The sequence below is a fragment of the Tachysurus fulvidraco genome, chromosome 8, assembly GCF_022655615.1.
Source record: "Tachysurus fulvidraco isolate hzauxx_2018 chromosome 8, HZAU_PFXX_2.0, whole genome shotgun sequence".
In the NCBI taxonomy this organism is placed as follows: Eukaryota; Metazoa; Chordata; class Actinopteri; order Siluriformes; family Bagridae; genus Tachysurus; species Tachysurus fulvidraco.
Window position 1 is genome coordinate 12,229,451 of NC_062525.1, and position 17,197 is coordinate 12,246,647.

The window sequence follows — 17,197 nt, forward strand, 5'->3', positions numbered from 1 at the left end:
TAATAATTAAATCATAAAAAATCATCATCTATATTATACTAATATTAAAAGTCATCTTTTTTTATGTGCATTAATTAATACTGTGTCACATAAGCCAAGACCAACCCTGTAAGCATTTAATTTCCTCTCCACCCTCAAATTTCCTTTAAGTCTTAACTCAGTGGTTTGTAACCTGGGAGCTAGATCCCCCTAGTGGATGATGGTTAATACTGCAGGTCAGGAAACCAACATTAAACCATTTTTTCTTGTTAAAAAAATTAATGAAAATGTATAGAATTAATTGATTGATTCATTTACATTTTAGTGATTATTATTAATAGTAATTAATATTTGAATCTGGATATTATGAAGGTTAAGAAAGTTTATAACTCAAATATAGGTTTTGATGTGTGAAAAGAATATTGGGACAGTAATTCATTTTCTTGGGTTGAGTATGATGAAAAAACTATGGTTTTCTAACAAACTGGCAGCAAAACAGTAGCATTTAATTAAAAATACTTTCTACTGACATCTACCCTTTTTGCATCTATTCCAGAATCTTGTCAGTTCATCTCCTTGAAAAATGATCATTTTTCATTCTACAATGAGACAGACAATATAGTGGGAGAGGCATAACAAAGGTTCAGTACAAAAAATTGTTTTATATTATTCTTATCCAAGATAATAAGACAACTGACATACTGTGACCAAACTGATAATATACCCCATCCCATTTTTTTCTTTATATTTGCTGTTGGGTTTGGTTCTGATCTGTTGAGGGCTCCCTGAATTTTAGTAAATTTTTTTACATATATTTTCTGTAGTGTATAACTGGCATCGTTTATAACTATTATAATATATCATAAGATAAAGATAATTTTTACATCTGAAAGAATAATATAACCAAGGAAGTCCATCTAGAGTAAAGACAGATGATCTGATAGGTAAGATGCATTTTTCTAAAAAGGTGCCCAGCTTGTGGCATACAGTACCTGAAGCGTTCCAATGCAGACCTCCAGGGCTGGCAGCAAGACGTCTGCGCTTCCTTACACTGGCACTGTCCTTACAGTAGTGTGTGCTTGGCTTCAGACCTGGAGTTAAAGGTGGCACATGACATCTTTCCCGTTCTGAGGAGTGGTTAGGATAGATAGACTTCCTCTCAGGGGGCCCGCTGGAGACACACAGTTTACATGAGTTAAGTCATTTTAGTCATAGACTATGGAATATGATGGATAGCTAGATAGAAAGGATAGACAAAATTGGGGAAAATATTTATATATTTAAATGTATATAACTCTGTGTGTGTGTGTGTGTGTGTGTGTGTGTGTGTGTGTGTGTGTGTGTGTGTGCGTGCGTGTGTGTGTATTATCCTGAAACCCACCTGAAGTATGTGAACAACGCATTCAAATAAATGCGTTTATATATATATATATATATATATATATATATATATATATATATATATATAGACCAAAAGATCCTCAAAAGCTACACATCATGCTGAGATCCAAAGAAATTCAGGAACAAATGAGAAAGAAAGCAATTAAGATCTATCAGTCTGGAAAAGATTATAAAGCCATATCTGAAGCTTTGGGACCACAGCGAACCACAGTGAGAGCCATTATCCACAAATGGCAAAAACATGGAACAGTGGTGAACCCTCCCAGAAGTGGCCAGCTGACCAAAATTACCCCAGGAGTGCAGCGATGACTCATCCAAGACCCCAAAACAACATCCATTAGTCCTCGCTTGCCTCAGTTAAGATCAGTGTTCATGACTCCACCATAAGAAAGAGACTGGGCAAAAATGGCCTGCATGGCAGAGTTTCAAGACAAAAACCACTGCTGAGCGAAAAGAACACAAAGGCTTATCTCAAATTTGCCAGAAACATCTTGATGATCCCTAAGACTTTTCGGACTGACAAGACAAACATTGAACTTTTTGGAAGGTGTGTCCCCCATTACATCTGGCGTAAAAGTAACACTGCATTTTTAGAAAAATGGAACTATGAATTCTGCTGTCTACAAAAAAAATCCTGAAGGAAAATGTGCGGCCATCTGTTCGTGACCTCAAGCTGAAGTGAACTTGGGTTCTGCAGCAGGACAACGATCCAAAACACACCAGCAAGTCCACCTCTGAACGGCTGAAGAAAAACAAAATGAAAAGTTTGGAGTGGCCTAGTCAAAGTCTTGACCTGAATCCTATTGAGATGCTGTGGCATGACCTTAAAAAGGTGGTACATGCTCGAAAACCAATGTGGCTGAATTACAACAATTCTGCAAAGATGAGTGGTCCAAAATTCCTCCACAGCTCTGTAACAGTCTCACTGCAAGTTATCACAAACGTTTGTTTTGTTAATAATAAAAGCTTTTATTTAAAAAGTGCATGTTGTGTTTTCTTGTGTTATCTTTGAATAATATTTACATTTGTTTAATAATCTGAAACATTAAAGTGTGACAAACATGCAAAAAAACTCAAAAAGTCAGGACGGGGCAAACACTTTTCCCCACCACTGTATATATAATAAATGTAATATAGTGGTAAAAATTAATATTTAAAAAAATGCAATAAAATACAAATAATTCTCACTCAACATCTATGCCAATAAACCTGCAAAAAAAACCATGATGAAAAGATTCATTATAAATATAAAAGAAAACTTTATATCACTACATCAATTCCATATGAATAAATTCCATATAAATATAGCTAAAAAAAATAGAAATATTATATTTAAATCTGAACATTTTTGCCCTAAAAATCTGAAATTCCTGGTCAGTCTAATGTACCTGCTAACTGGAAGTGTATAACTTTGGCTTTTCCACGATCCTCTCTTGTATGCCTTCTTCCTCCTTCTTCGGAGTAAAAACTCAACCAGACGCTGCACTGTAAACATGCTGCTCGTGTTCCTTTATTCCTTTATTCATAACCTCATGAAAATTAGCTCATGAATACTTTTCATAACACTCCTCTACGTAGTATATATTCATCATCTGTATGAGATGCCAGCCAGTTTGTTAAGAACTCCCTGGGTTGTAATAGTCACAGATAAAACACCGGGCAGGAAAAAGCCCCTGGTTAAATGCAGCAGTAGTGCTCTCTTGTGTTGCACGTCCATCATAAATATTGAATTCCACCCGCAGCTAAACTGTGCCAACAAAGAACACACAAAAGCCAAGTCAGTCAATCAAGAGTCAAGTGTTGCGTGTATCTGATTGTGAGTGAGCCGGTTCCTGATTGCCTGAAGTGAGATATGAGAGTTTTCCACAGCATACTTTTGTTTGTTTGTTTAAGAGATGCGATACTACCTATATGGCAGGTTCTTTCCACTGCTTCCTATAAACAGTCTCCAAGAATGATAAATTCTCTTTCAGTTTTCTTTGCCCTTCCTAAAGACTTCAACGTGAATTTGCTGGAGAGTTGTTAAGATTTCTGAAACAGATATGCTTTGTTTAGAGTGCAGTCCTCCGGTAACTGAAACTGGCATGGTTAGCATTTTAAAGGGAAAGCACTGTGTGTCATGTTCATAGAAAATTTCATTAAAGGAAATTATAATGTTAAGCACATAAAGAACCAACAGTCTTAGCTGCTATGAACACATTAAAGCAGTGCTAATTATTACTATTAAGTAAAGTAACTTTACACAGAATATGTCTTTGTTTTTGATAACACTACTACTGTTTGGTGACAAAATATAAATTGAAAAAAATCATTGACCAGTAGCATATTTAGTAGGATTACTACACTGATGTCTGGTAATCTGAGATCTATATCTTTGAAACAATATATGAGACATTTAATGGAAAAAAAGGTGTTTAAAAAAAAAATATTCATTCATCTACAGTAACCTTCTCTGAGTTGTGGTAGACTATACCAGGGAAACCTGCCATGAAGCAAGAATACATCATGGGTAGGATGCCAGTCTATCGCTGGGTACAACACAAATATATGTTCATACCCTCCTATATATCTAGGGTAGACAATCTGCCTCCTGAAGTGGGAGGTGAGAGATAAACAGAAAATCCAGAGTTATCTATAATAGACATTTTTATTCACGTGTAATTAAAACCTTGTGGATGTGTAGAATTCCACCATGATTTTTGTATTACATTTACATGTACATTTCTGGCATTTGGCAGATGCAATTTAAATACATTAAATGAATACATTAACACTGGTTTACTAGGTTACAGGCTTAGGATAGAACCTAAAAGGTCTTATTAGGGTTTTATTTCTTTAAATATACACATAAAACTTACAGGGAAAGCAAGTGCTTGTTTAAGTGTTTCAGGAAGAGGTAGGTCATCACCCGTTGTGTGAAGCTAGCCTGTTCAAACATCTAGAGGAAGTTCATTCCACCAACTCGGTGCCAGAACAGAAAGGAGTCTTGATGTATGCCTATATCTTACCCTGAGAGAAGGTGGGACCAGTCGAGCTGATTTAGTTGATCTACATCTGCTGCAATCCCTCCACTGGCTTTCAGTAGCTGCACGCATCAGATTCAATACACTGATTCTCGCCTATAAAGCCAAAAATGCTTCAAAGCCATCATCACTCTCATGGTATCTTAAGTATGTAGCCTAGTGAACCAGAATTAGTGTATCCAATGATAGAGACTTCTGTACGTCCCTCTGGATAAGGGCATCTGACAAATGCTGTAAATGTAAATGTAACACAGCTTGCTCAGGGCTGACACACATAAACACACTACACTACACCAAATGCCACTACAGGAGTCATGATGCTACTGTTTTACATTCCAAAACAAAAAAACTCAAAGTTCCACTGAATTCCTTCATAAAGTCTCAATATTGACATCTGGTGGACACACAAAATACTGTACCATTGTATCCATAGAACAGACATCTTGGTTGTTCTTTATAAATAAAAATGTTGTCATTAAAAACACCATGCCCTTCATAAATCAAGATAAATGATGTGACAAGAGAACAGAGCAAAAAATTAAACCAAACCAGAAAACCAACACTCATTCAGTCTTGCTAAATACCAATGGACAGCTTGAAAACACTACGATGAAACATGAAATATGTACATGCTGCCGGTCCCTTACCTGATTTCATCATCTCCAGAGTCACTATCAGTAGACAGTGGTGAGGCAGAGCAGGTAGAGTCCAAGCTCCTGGGCAGCAATGTTGATGGCATACACAGCAACGACTCTAGATCCATGAATTTTGAGTAACTCAGCATCTCTAAAACACTGAACACAAGAAATGCTTGATGTGCTGTGTGCCTTGTCTGCAATTTTTACCAAGATCACCAAGATAAGATCTAAATTTAAACATTTCTGAAGTGAAAAATGATGGTTTACACAACAGAAGCATCATTAATTAAGATAGGTTACAGAAAACAGGGATCCCACCTTTCCTCTCCAATGCCAGGAATGTCATCTTTCTCATCTGCCGTGTGAAACACACAGGATGCTCGCGATTCCCGAGGAATCAACAGGCATGTCTTGTCTGTCTCATATGCCATGTTGAGCCATCTCTAATCATGCACCAAAATAAGAGCAATATGGGATTATGGAACATTTTCTTGCTTTCAGAATGAACTTCTATTTATGTCCTAGTTTGATGTGTATATATATAAAAGCAAAGAATTGAATGTATATCTTCAATAGTACAATTTATACATAACATAAAACTTTTCATGACCTAGTGAACCTTTCATATGGGACGCTCATATTCCACATGGCCCTCTGACAAGGTTTTGTTTAGATTTTTCGTTTAATAAATGTCACTTTTGGGAGCCCAAGCTTCAAAGACGTTGTACACCGGAAGGAAGAGAAGCTTTGGACAGGAAATATTTCTGTAGTTGCTGAGGGAAAATTGTGAAGCTGCAGTAATTAGGCCACAGAGTAAGATAAATTGTGTCCTGGATTTATATATAACCAAAGAATTGCATGAAATTAAGTGTTTATTAGACTGTTGACGCAAAGGCACATGCTGTGTAGAATATCTTTAAATGATTTTAGATTAAATAAATTAAACGATTTTATGTACAATTTATACAGAAATTAAATGATGCACTTGGTTGAATACAACTGGATATTTGGGCTTTTAGCTAATCTGTGACTCAGTGGCTTTTAGCTAATCTGTAACCCAGTGGAAATGAAAGAAGGAAAGTGGACACGGCCAAAGTCAGTGTGAACATAAAACAGGACAGCACCAAGGCAAGGAAAATAAATAAATAAATAAATAAATAAATAAATAAATAAATAAATAAATAAACCAGATAACTTAAACAGCTCCAAAACATTCCCAGAAAAGGAGAGATATACACTCTTCACAAACTCTCTCTCTCTCTCCGACAAACACAAACGCACAACTCTCTCTCTCTCTCACTCTCTCTCTCTCTCTCTCTCTCTCTCTGACAAGCACTAACGCGCACACCTCTCTCTCTCTCTCTCTCTCTCTCTCTCTCTCTCCGTCTTCTTCTACTTCTTCTGTGATGTGATATGCATGTTCCCCATTCATCCATCTTTACCTCCCCGTCGCTCAGGATTAGCTTCTCGTTGGTTTTGGACAAAAAGCGCCACTGCGTTCTATCCTAACTTTAGTTTTGTGCATTTTTCTATCCATATCAGCTGTCGATTTAAAACAGAAAGTCTCGTTCTCGTAGCTTTCCTTCTTCGTCAAGCTAACTAGGCTACCTCCTTTGTTCTCCAGTTGCACTTTGAATACTTTTCCTCTAACTCCTAACATATGCATTCTGCTGCCCTTCGTGCGTTGTTGCCGTCACGTAAGGCTGAACTTCCCTTATCCACTGCTCATCATTCACATGAAGCACAAAGAAGAAGCAAAAGCAAAAGAAAATGCGTTTAAGTCTGTATAAAACTCACCAGATAGGGTCCCTGTTCAGCATCAGGAAGTGACCCAATCTCTGCACCCTCTGTCATCTGGCACTTATTCTTCGCAACCAAAATAAAACTTTCCATGCCCTAGTGAACCTTCTCATACGGGGCGCTCGGCTCTCTGACAAGGTTCTGGTTTAGGTTTTTGGTTTCGTTTAAGAAATGTCAGGGTGGGAGACAAAGCTTCAAAGACGTCGGGTGCCGGAAGGAAGACAAGCATTGGACAGGAAATATTTCTGTAGTTGCTGAGGGAAAAGTGCGAAGCTGCAGTAATTAGGAGTAAGATAAACAGTACATCTTCATCTAGATGAAGAACTAGATCTAACTAGCTCTTTTAAACCATATAAGGCAAGGCAAGTTTATTGATATAGCACATTTCATACATAATGGTGCGTCACATAAAAGAAAAGTAAAATAATCATCAAAACAATAATCACAACAACAAAACAAGGAATTGAAAAACTTTTACAATGATTGAAAAATTGATTTAAAATAAAATTGAATCAATTAAAAAGAGGAAAAGGTTAGATTTCAGAAAAACGGTTAAGATTTGAGTCTAGATTTAAATATGGTTAATTTTTTAGCACATCTGAACTCTTATAGAAGCTGATTCCAACTGCGAATAGCTTTAATACCTAAAAAGCAGATTCCCCTTGTTTGGTGTGAACCCTTGGTATTTCTAACTGACTCGATCCTAATGATCTGAGTGGTCTGTTTTGTTTGTATTCAGTGCACATATCTGCAATTTATTTAGGTCCTGGGCCATTTATCGATTAAAAATACTTTAAAATCTGTGATATCTGCTGTGATATGCTCTGATTTTCTAGTTCTTGTCAGAATCCTGGCAGCAGCGTTCTCAATGAGCTGCAGCTGTCTAATGGTCTTCTTGGAAAGGCTGGTGAGAAGACCATTAAAATAGTCCACCCTGCTTGTGACAAAGGCAATGTTTTTGAGATGATGGTAAGCTGATAGAGTTACTGCTTTGACATGACTACTGAAACTAATGTCTGTCTTCAGAATCACACCATGATTCTTGACTTGACTTTTAGTTGTTTGACCCCTAGAGTCAAAGTATGCATTCACCTTCGAGATCTTCATCTTTGTTTCCAAATACAATGACTTCAATTTTCCGCTTGTTTAACTGAAGAAAGTTCTGGCACACACTGTTAATTTCATCAATGAATTGGCAGAGGGAGTCAATGGGGCTGTAATCATTTGGCGATAAGTCTAGATAAATCTGGGTATTATCAGCATAGCTGTGATATGCAATTTGGTTCTTTCTCATTATTTGACTCAGTGGGAGCATATACAAGAGTGGCGTGACAATTGAGCATTGTGGGACTCCGCATCTCATGGATGTCCACTTAGACTTATGCCCTCCTATACTTACATAATAACCTCTCCCTTCTAAGTATGACCTGAACCAATTTAGAGCCATCCCAGAAAGCCTGACCCAGTTTTCCAGTCTCTCTAGAAAAATGCACTAAGATCTAGTAGTACCAGCACTGATATTTTGCCAGAATCAGAATTTAGGCGAATATCATTTATTATCTTAATGAGCGCTGTCTCTGTGCTGTGATGCGGTCTGAAACCTGATTGAAAATTGTCCAGGTATCCATTTAAGTTTAAGTATTTTTTCAACTGATTAAAAACTACCTTTTCAATAATTTTGCCTATAAAAGGAAGATTTGATATTGGTCTATAGTTGTTCAATATGATGTTAGCTTTCAGGGAGTTTGGGAAAACCCCAGAAAGATGTGAGGTGCTCACAACTTCTAAGAGATCTGCTTCTAAACAGTCAAGGTAGCAGGTTGAGGATTTAAGGTGCTGTACAATTTCTTCCAAAGTTTTGAGTCATTTGCTTCAAAAGCAGACTTAGTGACTTATTTTTGAAATGTGCTGAGGATGTGCTAATCATCTTTCTGATATTATTGATCTTCTCAGAAAATAAGGAGGCAAACTCATTGCATTTACTGTCGGAGAGCATTTCACTGGGAATCTGACTTAGGGGTTTGTTAGTCTCTCAACAGTAGCAAAATGAGTGCAAGTGTTTTTCAGGTTACTGTTTATAAGGTTTACTGTTTATATAAGATAGAATCATGAATCGATGAAGCTGTACAGTGGTTAAATAGAAATAATAATGATATAAAGAAATGGAAACTATAGTAATATTCTCATTTACAAAATAAAAGAACCAATCATCACTGGCAAAAGTATAACTTATACACAAATTCAAATCAAACACTAACTCTTCCTTCTGCCTAATACTTTATTCAGCTCTTGATAAACCAGCTCCTACCAGCTTGGCCTTTGTTTTGGTAGCTGGTCAAACTGAGCTGGATTTTTTAGCAGGGAAACCATGTTTATTTAGTCAAATGATGTTTTGTTCTGTGTTTTCTTTCTTCTTCTTCTTCTTCATCATTATCATCTTTTCATAGTATTCAACAAGCTTAGATAAAAACTGGTCATTCCTAAAGGATAAAGATAAATCCAGAAAATCACATTGTCTGATTTTTAAAGAATTTATTTGCAAATTATGGTGGAAAATAAGTATTTGGTCACTAAAAAAAAGTTCATCTCAATACTTTGTTATTTACCCTTTGTTTTCTGTTAGTCTCCACAAGGTTTTACACATTTACAGCATTTACATCAAATCTTGTCATTTCATACTGTAGCCTTCTGTGGTAAATGAAAATGGGTATTTGTGGTCAGAGCTCAATGTCCTAACCATTAAACTAGGAGTTCACTTCTTTGGTAGTCGGATATTAAGTTTACTTTGATCTATGAGTCTCATTTCCCTCTGTGGGAATAGAACTAAGTAGGGTTTTTGTGGTGAGAGTCCAATGTCCTAACCATTACATCAGTTGTTTACTTCTTTAGTGCATGGCTATTGGGTTTATTTTGATCTACAGTATGTATATTTCTCGCTTACTTGCTTAAAAGAATTTTCCTATTTTCCTCTATGGGAATAGAATTTGGGTTTTTATGTTCAGACTCCAAGGTCCTAACCATTACTCCAGGAGGTTACTTCTTTAGAACACAGCTTTTAAGTTCATTTTGATGTTTATTTCTCTCTTACTAGCCTAAAAAAAAATTTACCATTTCCTTTTAACATTTACATTTACATTTACAGCATTTGGCAGACGCCCTTATCCAGAGCGACGTAAGGAGAAGGGGAATAGAACTAGGGTTTTTGTGGTGAGTCCAATATCCTAACCATTACACCAGTAGACTTCTTTAGTGCATGGCTATTAAGTTCATTTTGACCTATGTTTATTTCTATCTTACTAGCCTAAAAGTACATTTTCTCATTTCCCTCTGTGGGAATAGAACTATAGGGTTTGTGCAGTTTCCACACTGTACATTATCAACTTTAAAACAGGATTCACCTCCACAATGTAATGTACATGAACTGGAGAATCTGTCTTCTGTTCCTCAGTCCTCGGGGTCTTGGCAGGTAAGAGAAATCCCACATTCTTTTATTCTACAGTAATTGTGTATATAACTACATAGAGATTGAAAAATAAGAAAACAATAAAATCTGACCCACAGTTTATTTATACTTATTATATGTTCAGCTGCATACAGTATCTCCCTATGTTAATAAGAATAGACAGAGTGATACATTTTCTTATTATGTTGAGCTTATCATATATTTTTACTCCAGAATAAACTTCCTCCTTTTGTTTTTAGCAAACTTTTCTCAAACAAAAAGCCAGAAGATTGACAAACTACATTTACCTGGTTTCTGCACTGTCACCTGACTAGCTGACATCTCCACAGAAGCCATTAGTGATTGTATTAGTTGATTAATATATGCAACTCTGAAGATAAAAAGATCTGTTTTCTTGCTGTGATATGAATTCATCAGGAAAGACAAAAGTCAGGTCCATCAGCTGTCTTTTTTATTTATCAGACATTAATTAAATAACAATTGTTTGATCCTCAACAACCTCTATAAACACACTCAGATGAGAACACCAGAGATTTAAATATGTAGTCTTTTATTTATTTATTTTTTCCACAAAAAATGAACCAGCATTCTGATACCAGGTGGGAAATCAGCAGGACAGCTATCTGCATTTTGTTTTTGTTTCTTCTGCTTTTCATAAGTTAAGACACAGAAAGAGGAATAATGGCATGCTGCATGTTAAAATGTTTAGTTTTACTTTCTTATTGTTGACAAATCTCATGTATTGATTATATAAAATGTATACAATTCATTAATATGCCTTCTTTCTTTTTTACAAATGTGTGTGTATTACAAATGTGAATACACATGTGTGAATACAAATTTCGTTGAATTATAATTAATTAATTGATCATTAAATTAAAACTATGGTTTATTAGTGCCAGGAAACGACGTGATGTGGTTTGAGGCCACAGCTTATTGACGTCATGGCGTCACTATGACGCGGTGCCTCTTTTGAATTTGGCGATGTTCCAGAAGAGCTGCGATTTAAAAGACGCTTCTGTACAAACTCACTATCAACGCTCTTATCACGCCCTGTAACACGGAAAAGTAGAAATTAGGCGACTTGTTTACGAGTATGGAGAACGAAAACAGTATGAAAACAGGAAGCTGTGCAGTTTACTGAACGAGATGCGATTGGACGGGTCGTTGTGTGACGCGGTGCTCAGAGTGGACGAGGTGGACTTTAAGGTCCACAAGAACATCCTCTCGGCGTACAGCCAGCACTTCAGGTAAAAAACCAAACACAACTTTTCATCTTAAAATGTTACCTAATGAGCAAAAACTATAGAAGATGAAATGGTATTTACATTAGTATTAAATAACAGGTCCATAGTCACAACTCCGCGAGTCTGATTTAATGATGATTTCTTAACGACGTTTCTCGACGTTTCCTCACAGCCATCTGACTTGAAATCTACCCTGTTACACGATATTGTAATAAAAACAAGTGTCAGGATGTTAAGGAGCGCATGTTCAGTGTGTGTACTGTGTAAAACACATGAGGTAACAACTGGGCTGTAAATAAACTATGAAGTGTTTGTTTTTTTCGTTGATATTTAGCTCGAGTTTAGTTTTCTTTGGCTACACCATCTTCATCTTATCTTCATAGAATAATATTTATATAGTGATAGATTTATTAATTTTTAATATTCTGGATTTGCTAAATGATTCATTATAGTGTCTGAAGTGCAATTAAAATGTATTTATTACTGGACTTGTCTACACGTTACATGAGCTACACGTTTGATTGGCTAACGTCGCTCTGATCGACAGGGACGCCCTCCGTTTAAACTCTCTCTATCTCCTGACTGCAGCTTCCACATGATCAGGACTCCAGTCTATTGTGTGGAGATATTTTAATATATGTTTTAACTAATACATGTTCTTCTCTTCCTGATCTGCAGAGCTCTATTCACAAGATGGAGCAATCTGGATCAGAGCATGTACAACATCAATGGTGTATCTCCAGAAATCATGGATCTTATAATCCACTACATGTACACACAGGACATTAAAGACACCACTGATGAAGTGGAGACCCTCTTGGCCACGGCAAATTACCTGCTTATCCAAGACCTTGACGAGCTGCTGTGAATTCATACAGGAACATTTAAACCCGGATAACTGCTTAAGGATTTGGCAATACGCTGACACTCACTAATACTACGAGCTGTGGGATCAGGCCTACATGTACACGTTGCATCATTTTGAGGACGTTGTTTTTCCACAGTCTGGAAAATTCCTAGAGCTGACCGTGGAGCAGCTCAGTGACCTCCTGGAGAAGGATGAGCTGAATATCAAGGAGGAGAAAACAGCCTTCCAAGCTGTATTCCTGTGGATCAGGTATGATCCCAGCGTCCGAACGTGGCACATAGTGAACCTGCTGCCGAAAGTTGCATATATTAACCCATCCACGAAGGCCATGTACTGTACGTCTCCAACACCAGACACTCACATCTGTTTACCCGTCCACGGCTCCCGTATTCCATCTTGTTTGCCATCGGCTTCAGTGAGGAATCTTCTAAGAACATAGTGGAAACTAGGGCTGCACGATTTAGGGAAAATGTTTGGTTCACAAGGAAAACGTACACACAGATTACTGATAATGCTGAAATTTGTATTTCTAAACTCAAACTAGCAACAACAACAAACAAATGCAAAGTAAATTACCAACTTAAATGCAAGTTATACATGGTATTGCACACACCATTATTGATAACACACCATTGCCATGAAAAACAGAGCGTTGCCATGGACACAGGATTCTAACCGTAGAGACGGAGCGCACTATTTTCTTTAGCGGAAGCAATACAATTGTTCAGCAGTTTCATGTTGTAGCCACAGGCGTATGAGACCTGTAACTTGAGCAACAGCGCGAAGCCGCGAACTCGTTCTGAATATTTTAAAGGCGTAACAGCTGATGAAAAAGCAGAGACAATTGTAGACGAAAATTAAGAGAGATTTTATCTTAGTTTTTATTTTATACACAACATTTTCGTCTCATCTTTTTTCCAACAATAAGGCATGTTCATTTAGTCTTAGTCAGCGTTTTTGGACAGTGGTGCAGTCTTGTCATCGTCTCGTCTTAAGTCATGAAAAAAAAAAGATTGTTGACGAACATATTACGTCTCGTCTCGTCTGACGAAATTAACACTACATATAACAGAGATAGCATTTTTTCTGGCCACCAGTTCAGTGTCCGTCTGCTCGGCATCCTCACCCGTTCTGCGCTGCACACCGGGAAAAGCCACGACATGACCATACGCGCCACTGCCTTAACTGAAACTCACTGGTCTTTTTTTTATTAGCGGATAGTGGTGTAGTGTATGAAATAGGCAAACAGCTTTCAGAGAGAATGGGTTGTCATGTCCACACATGCATTTATTTATTATTTATTTATTTCATAAAATCGCAGCATTTTGCATCATATAATCACACAGGCTTGATATCGCAATTGCGATATGATTAATCATGCAGCACAAGTGGAAACGTACGACTCGAGGCTGGACAGCTGGATGTGCATCTCCAGCAGAGAAGAGCAAGTTCGAGAGTATCATGGCACAGTGTTCTTGGATGGTTTGGTGCACGTTATTGGTGTCTCTGACCTTGTGGAGTATTTCAACACCATGTGCACATTTGATCCCCTGGACGGAACGTGGAACTACAATGGGATATGGACTTAGTGCAAGTGCCAACTTTTTGCAGGTTATGTTACATTTGATTTATGTACTTTCATTTAATTATTAAATGTAATATATTTCCCCCAGTATTGGAGGTTATTTAATGTTTATATAACGTTTGGAATGCATGCATATTGTGATTTAATGTAATTTTAAGTATTTTAAAGATATCTTCATATTTTGTAGCCTCATTGTGCAGACCTACTAAATTACATACCATAGAATCAGACTAATCATGTGATAATACAGTTTTAGTTGTGTATTTGTGTGCTGAGTTGGAAGTGTGTACACAATGAACCATATTAGCTTCAACAACATAATTACAAACAAAATAATTATTTTTAGCTTAAAAACTAAATCTTTGCAAGCAAAAGTTCTATATTTCTGGAATTATTCTCTGTCTTTCACTTAATTTGGTTGTGTTAGTGTTTCCACTCATGGCACTGATTTGTATTTTTGTTCTCGTACATCATGTAATACTTACTTATTTTACATTATGAATTAAACTATGAATATAAATTCTAAACCATATGATTATACTTTGAGTTCACAGAAATTTGGATAATTTAAAATCCATGCACATGGATAACACGTAATGATATTACACAACAGCTAATAATGTATTACACAACCTAAAACAAATTCCTAAACATTTTTACAATCCTTGTGTGTTGTCCATGAAAAAAAAATTAATTAGAAATTATATGCGCGCTATATCTGTCAGGGATCAGTGTGGACTTTTGGCCATGTGCGATTGTTGTTGTCCTTGTGGTATTTAAGTGTGCCGCTTTGCTGAATACAAGGCAGAATCGTTAGTTTACTTACGTTAGTTCCCCGTGTAGTGTGGATATGTTTGTTTTCTGTATGTAATAAACCCCTTTCATTTGAAGCTATCCTGCAAACAGGTCTGTCTCCAATCTTTCTGTATCCGGAGGGCTGACAGAATGAATCCGCCTAAAGACCCAGCAGACCCAGCAGGATAGCTTCCAGCTCCGACCGGCCTTTTTTCCTTCTCCCCCTGGACTGTTCTGTCAGTCCTTCTGGCCCTTTTCCCGGTGACATCGCTCCGCATTTTTTCCGGTCAGGGACACCGCTCCGTTTCCGGTTCAACCGAGGACGTCGCCTCACTACGTTTGCAGAGGATGTCACCATAGTGGGGTCCCTTTTTTATTTTTTGGTGCCCTGCGGCATCGCCCCACATTTCTCTGGTGAAGGACGCCGCTCCGTTTCCGGTTTCTCCGAGGAGGACGTCGCTTCACTTCTTCCGCAGGGGGTGCTGCAGGCCCAAGGCGGGGGCTTTTTCCCGCCCTTCCCGCCCTTGTCCTCAGCTCGTCGAGGCAAGGGTTTGGCCGCGGTGCGTCAGGGGATGCTGCTCGGGCCTACAGTTCGGCAGTGGACGTCACTCAGCCCTTCAGCTCGGCTGTGGACTTCACTCGGCCCTTCAGCTCGGATGCAGACGTATCTACCGAAATGATGCTACACACACACACACACACACACACACACACACACACACAAGCATTGGGCATTGCAATTCATTAGGCCTCCAGAAAAAAAAAAGCCACACATTTGTAAGTATTTCGCACTTTTGATATGCCTTTGCCTAGCAGAGGGCAAAATATGATCTAAGGAAAAAATGCTACACACACACAGAGTCAAACACTTTTCAAAGCATTGGGCATTGCATTTCAGTTGGCCTCCAGACAAAACAAAAGCTACACATTTGTAAACATTTCACACACACACACAAACACACACACACACACACACACACGCACACACACACACACACAAATTGGGTATTGCATTTCATTAGGCCTCCAGAAAAAAAGCTACACATTTGTAAATATTTCACACTGTTGATATGCCTTTGCCAAAATATGATCTAACAAAATGAGGCTACACACACACACACAAGCATTGGGTATTGCAACTCATTAGGCCTCCAGAAAAAAACAAAAGCTACTCATTTGTAAATATTTCACACTTGTTATATGCATTTGTCCAGCTGGGGGCAAAATCCGATCTAACAACAAGCTTTACACACACACACACACACACACACTCTCTCACACACACACACAAGCATGTTTGACATACACCAGCCAGTGGTTATCCAAAATAATATTTTATAATTTCTGCTTATTTTACTCAAAAACATGGAATAATCTCATGAGGTTTATTGTCTATTAATTAAATGTAATAAAAAGCATGAGGTGTAAAGGAAGTTTTATTCACAATAAATTATGCCATGTTTTTGAGTGGTGGGTGTGTGTGTGTGTGTGTGTGTGTGTGTGTGTGTGTGTGTGTGTGTGTGTGTGTGTAGCCAGTTTTTGGGTGATCAGATGGCATCTGGTAGGCAAAATAGACATAAGTGTAAAATGTTCACAAATGTAAGCTGATCACATAGAATGGTGATCATTGTAGAATTTTTTGAATTATAAGCGTTCAAGTCAATTTGACCTGCAAAAAACAGGTTTTATTATTTACTTTTGTGCCTCTAAAGCAGGGGTGTCAAACTCAGGTGTAATTATATTTGGCCCGCGAGATCATATCAAATGTGCATTACAGCTGGCTAGCCACATGCTCTGCTAATACTACAAATCCCAGAATGCCTTGCCACTGTATTGACGTGTAGTCACGAACAGCAAGCGCCCCTTATTCTCTGTTGACAGTCATTACATGCTACAGTCACATCGGGCAAGTTAATTCCACCCTCCACAAAAATGGCCAAACGAAAGATGGACAATAGGAGCTTTCAAGGCAGGTGGGAGGCAGATTATCTGTTTACGAATATAAAGGACAGACCTGTTTGTCTTGTGTGCTAACAGAGCTAACGTGTCTGTAACGAAAGAATATAACATAAGAAGACACTATGAAACAAAACATTATGAGAAGTATAAGGACCTGGACGTAAAGCAGAAGCTCCAGAAGGCGGAGGAGATGAAGAAAAGTCTGGTTTCCCGGCAGACTATGTTCATGAAAGCAAAATCAAAAAGTGAAGCTGCTGTAAATGCGAGCTTTATTGTGGCAGCAGAGACAGCAATATCTGCCCGGCCCTATAATGATGGAGAGTTTGTCAAAAAGTCTATGGTTAAAGTTTGTGAATTGAACACCACTGATGTGTCTTTTACTTCAAATTTAATTTCTTATGTGTTTGTAATATCAAGCTCTGGTTGTTCCAAATCCTGT

At 37.7% G+C, this 17,197-nt stretch overlaps 1 protein-coding gene and 1 pseudogene across 1 annotated transcript in view; one reads left to right on the forward strand and one right to left on the reverse strand.

Moving 5' to 3' along the window:
* The window catches only part of ankfn1 (ankyrin repeat and fibronectin type III domain containing 1), a 61,579-nt gene extending 54,424 nt beyond the window's left edge, over positions 1-7,155 (reverse strand). Inside the window, exons 1-4 of the mRNA XM_027177715.2 lie at positions 6,839-7,155; positions 5,360-5,484; positions 5,051-5,197; positions 972-1,150 (exon numbers count right to left, since the gene is read on the reverse strand). Coding sequence (XP_027033516.2) covers positions 972-1,150; positions 5,051-5,197; positions 5,360-5,484; positions 6,839-6,934 — 547 coding nt within the window. The 5' untranslated portion in view covers positions 6,935-7,155. The remainder of the gene's footprint in view (positions 1-971; positions 1,151-5,050; positions 5,198-5,359; positions 5,485-6,838) is intronic.
* Positions 7,156-11,363: 4,208 nt separating this feature from the next.
* On the forward strand, positions 11,364-14,092 carry LOC113662551 (annotated as a pseudogene).
* The last annotated feature ends 3,105 nt before the right edge of the window (positions 14,093-17,197 follow it).